This window comes from Anarrhichthys ocellatus, unplaced genomic scaffold (assembly GCF_004355925.1).
Source record: "Anarrhichthys ocellatus isolate YVR2014 unplaced genomic scaffold, GSC_Weel_1.0 scaffold8432, whole genome shotgun sequence".
NCBI classification, from domain to species: Eukaryota; Metazoa; Chordata; class Actinopteri; order Perciformes; family Anarhichadidae; genus Anarrhichthys; species Anarrhichthys ocellatus.
In genome coordinates, this window is record NW_022288406.1 from 1 (window position 1) to 1,756 (window position 1,756).

Sequence of the window (1,756 nt, forward strand, 5' to 3'; positions counted from 1 at the left end):
TTACTTAAATTAAATATTATTGTATTTTACTTAAATAACCTTAGACTAATGAGTTGTCTTGAATTAACCATCTGGTCCTTTCAGTTGTTGTCCTAAACTTCAGCGTGATTTTGGGTCAACAGACTGACGCCATCGTCAACACCATGTCGGAGGACATGAACCTGAAACAGGGAGCCGTGTCCAAAGCCCTCCTGCAGGAGGCCGGGTCCGGCCTGCAGTCAGCTGTTTGGTCTGAAGCCGGGGCGTCCGCGCTGCCGTACGGCGACATCATCGTCACCGACGGCTTCAACCTCAAGTGTCAGAAAGTCTTTCACGCCGTCTGCCCGCCTTGGGACAACGGAGGCGGCCAGGCAGAGGAGGTGAGGGGCTGATGGGAAATGTATGTTTTGAGCATCGGATACGGACTACAGAGGAGGAAACCTCATTCAAAAACACCCTGACATGTTTAACATCAAAATCAGCCTTAAAACAAAAATGCAGAGTAACTGCATAATGTTGTTAATATTGACATTTCTTTCCAAATCTATAGAAATCATCATCTCATGTTTGAAAATGTCTCTAAACGACGTCTACTGTTTTAAATCATTATCAAGATCCATTCTGAGATAGAGTCGACCGTTTGGGACGAGTCTACGTCATGAAGTGGATTAAGTGGATTTGGCTTCATCAGAGCCCTTACCTACTTTATTTCTGCATTTTTCAAAATGATGCTTAGGGTGGACTAAAGCCTCGGTTATACTTTCTGTGAGGAAACCGAACAGAACCGACATTCTCAAAGCTCCTCAAAGTTCTCCTTTTTCTCCGCCCATCTTTGTGAGTAGATAGAAAATGTGGGCGGAGACTCGCGGACTCTCGCGGATGCGGCAAGCATAAATCACGCTTTAGGCTCAGAACTGGGGGTTAAGTTACACTTCAAGTCCAAGTTCCTCAAATGTGCATTTATGGACCGTACTTCAGTAAATGAGCATCTCACTGCTGCTCCACAACATGTGATCTGTAGTTCAGGGGGAATTTGAACCAACAACCTTCCAGTCAAAGGTCTATTCATTGAACCTAATAAGCTAATAAGAGTTTATTCCACTCCTCGTCTCCCGTGTGTCGTCTCCTTGTCTCAGGAGTTGGTGTCCATCATCAGATTTTGTCTGAACGAGGCTGAGAATCAACGGATGACGTCGCTGTCGTTCCCGGCCATCGGCACGGGAAACCTGCGCTTCCCCAGAGATGTGGTGTCCAGAGTCCTGCTGCGGGAGGTCCACTCGTTCAGCCGCAGAACAACTCCTCTTCATCTGAGAGAGGTGGCCGTCGTCGTTCACCCGAGTGACAGCCAAACTGTGGATGTGAGTTTCATTTCATTCGTGATCTGACCGAGAAAACTAAAAGCTGTCAATGAGAAAAAACAAAGAAAGACAATAAAAGACTTTAATAGCTGAAGAGAGACAAGCTAGTTTAACTGTATTAACTGTGTGTTTTTCAGTGTTTCACCAGGGACTTCAAAGGTCAGACTGGTCAGAGGAACATCCAACGTGAAGCTCGAGAGTTTAACGAGGCTTCATGGCCAATCTCAACATCACTCAGCCAATCACAGCAGTCTCCAGGTAAGGAGCCTCCAGCACCTATTATTTAAACCTTTATCTCTATGTGATCCTTCATGAATGACAAACAACAAAACTGATGAGAACACACAAAAATCCAATCATTTAGAGACAGAACGGTGAGTTTAATCTGTGACTTTAGAGACGGAACGGTGAGTTTAATC

General features: G+C 45.2%; 1 protein-coding gene across 1 annotated transcript; it reads left to right on the plus strand.

The window, feature by feature from the left end:
* The first annotated feature begins 87 nt into the window (after window positions 1-87).
* On the plus strand, window positions 88-1,741 carry LOC116380700 (protein mono-ADP-ribosyltransferase PARP14-like). Its single transcript, XM_031842593.1, has 3 exons — window positions 88-359; window positions 1,116-1,337; window positions 1,475-1,741. The coding sequence occupies exons 1-3, from the start codon at window positions 144-146 to the stop codon at window positions 1,622-1,624; spliced, it is 588 nt and encodes a 195-aa protein (XP_031698453.1). The 5' UTR covers window positions 88-143; the 3' UTR covers window positions 1,625-1,741.
* The last annotated feature ends 15 nt before the right edge of the window (window positions 1,742-1,756 follow it).

What these genes read in the sequence shown, in the direction of transcription:
- LOC116380700 (XM_031842593.1), top strand. Translation starts at nt 144, where the DNA reads ATGTCGGAGGACATGAACCTGAAACAGGGAGCCGTGTCCAAAGCCCTC. An exon ending in GAGGCGGCCAGGCAGAGGAG is followed by an intron (nt 360 to 1,115) that starts GTGAGGGGCTGA and finishes TCCTTGTCTCAG; the next exon opens with GAGTTGGTGTCCATCATCAG. An exon ending in GTGACAGCCAAACTGTGGAT is followed by an intron (nt 1,338 to 1,474) that starts GTGAGTTTCATT and finishes TGTGTTTTTCAG; the next exon opens with TGTTTCACCAGGGACTTCAA.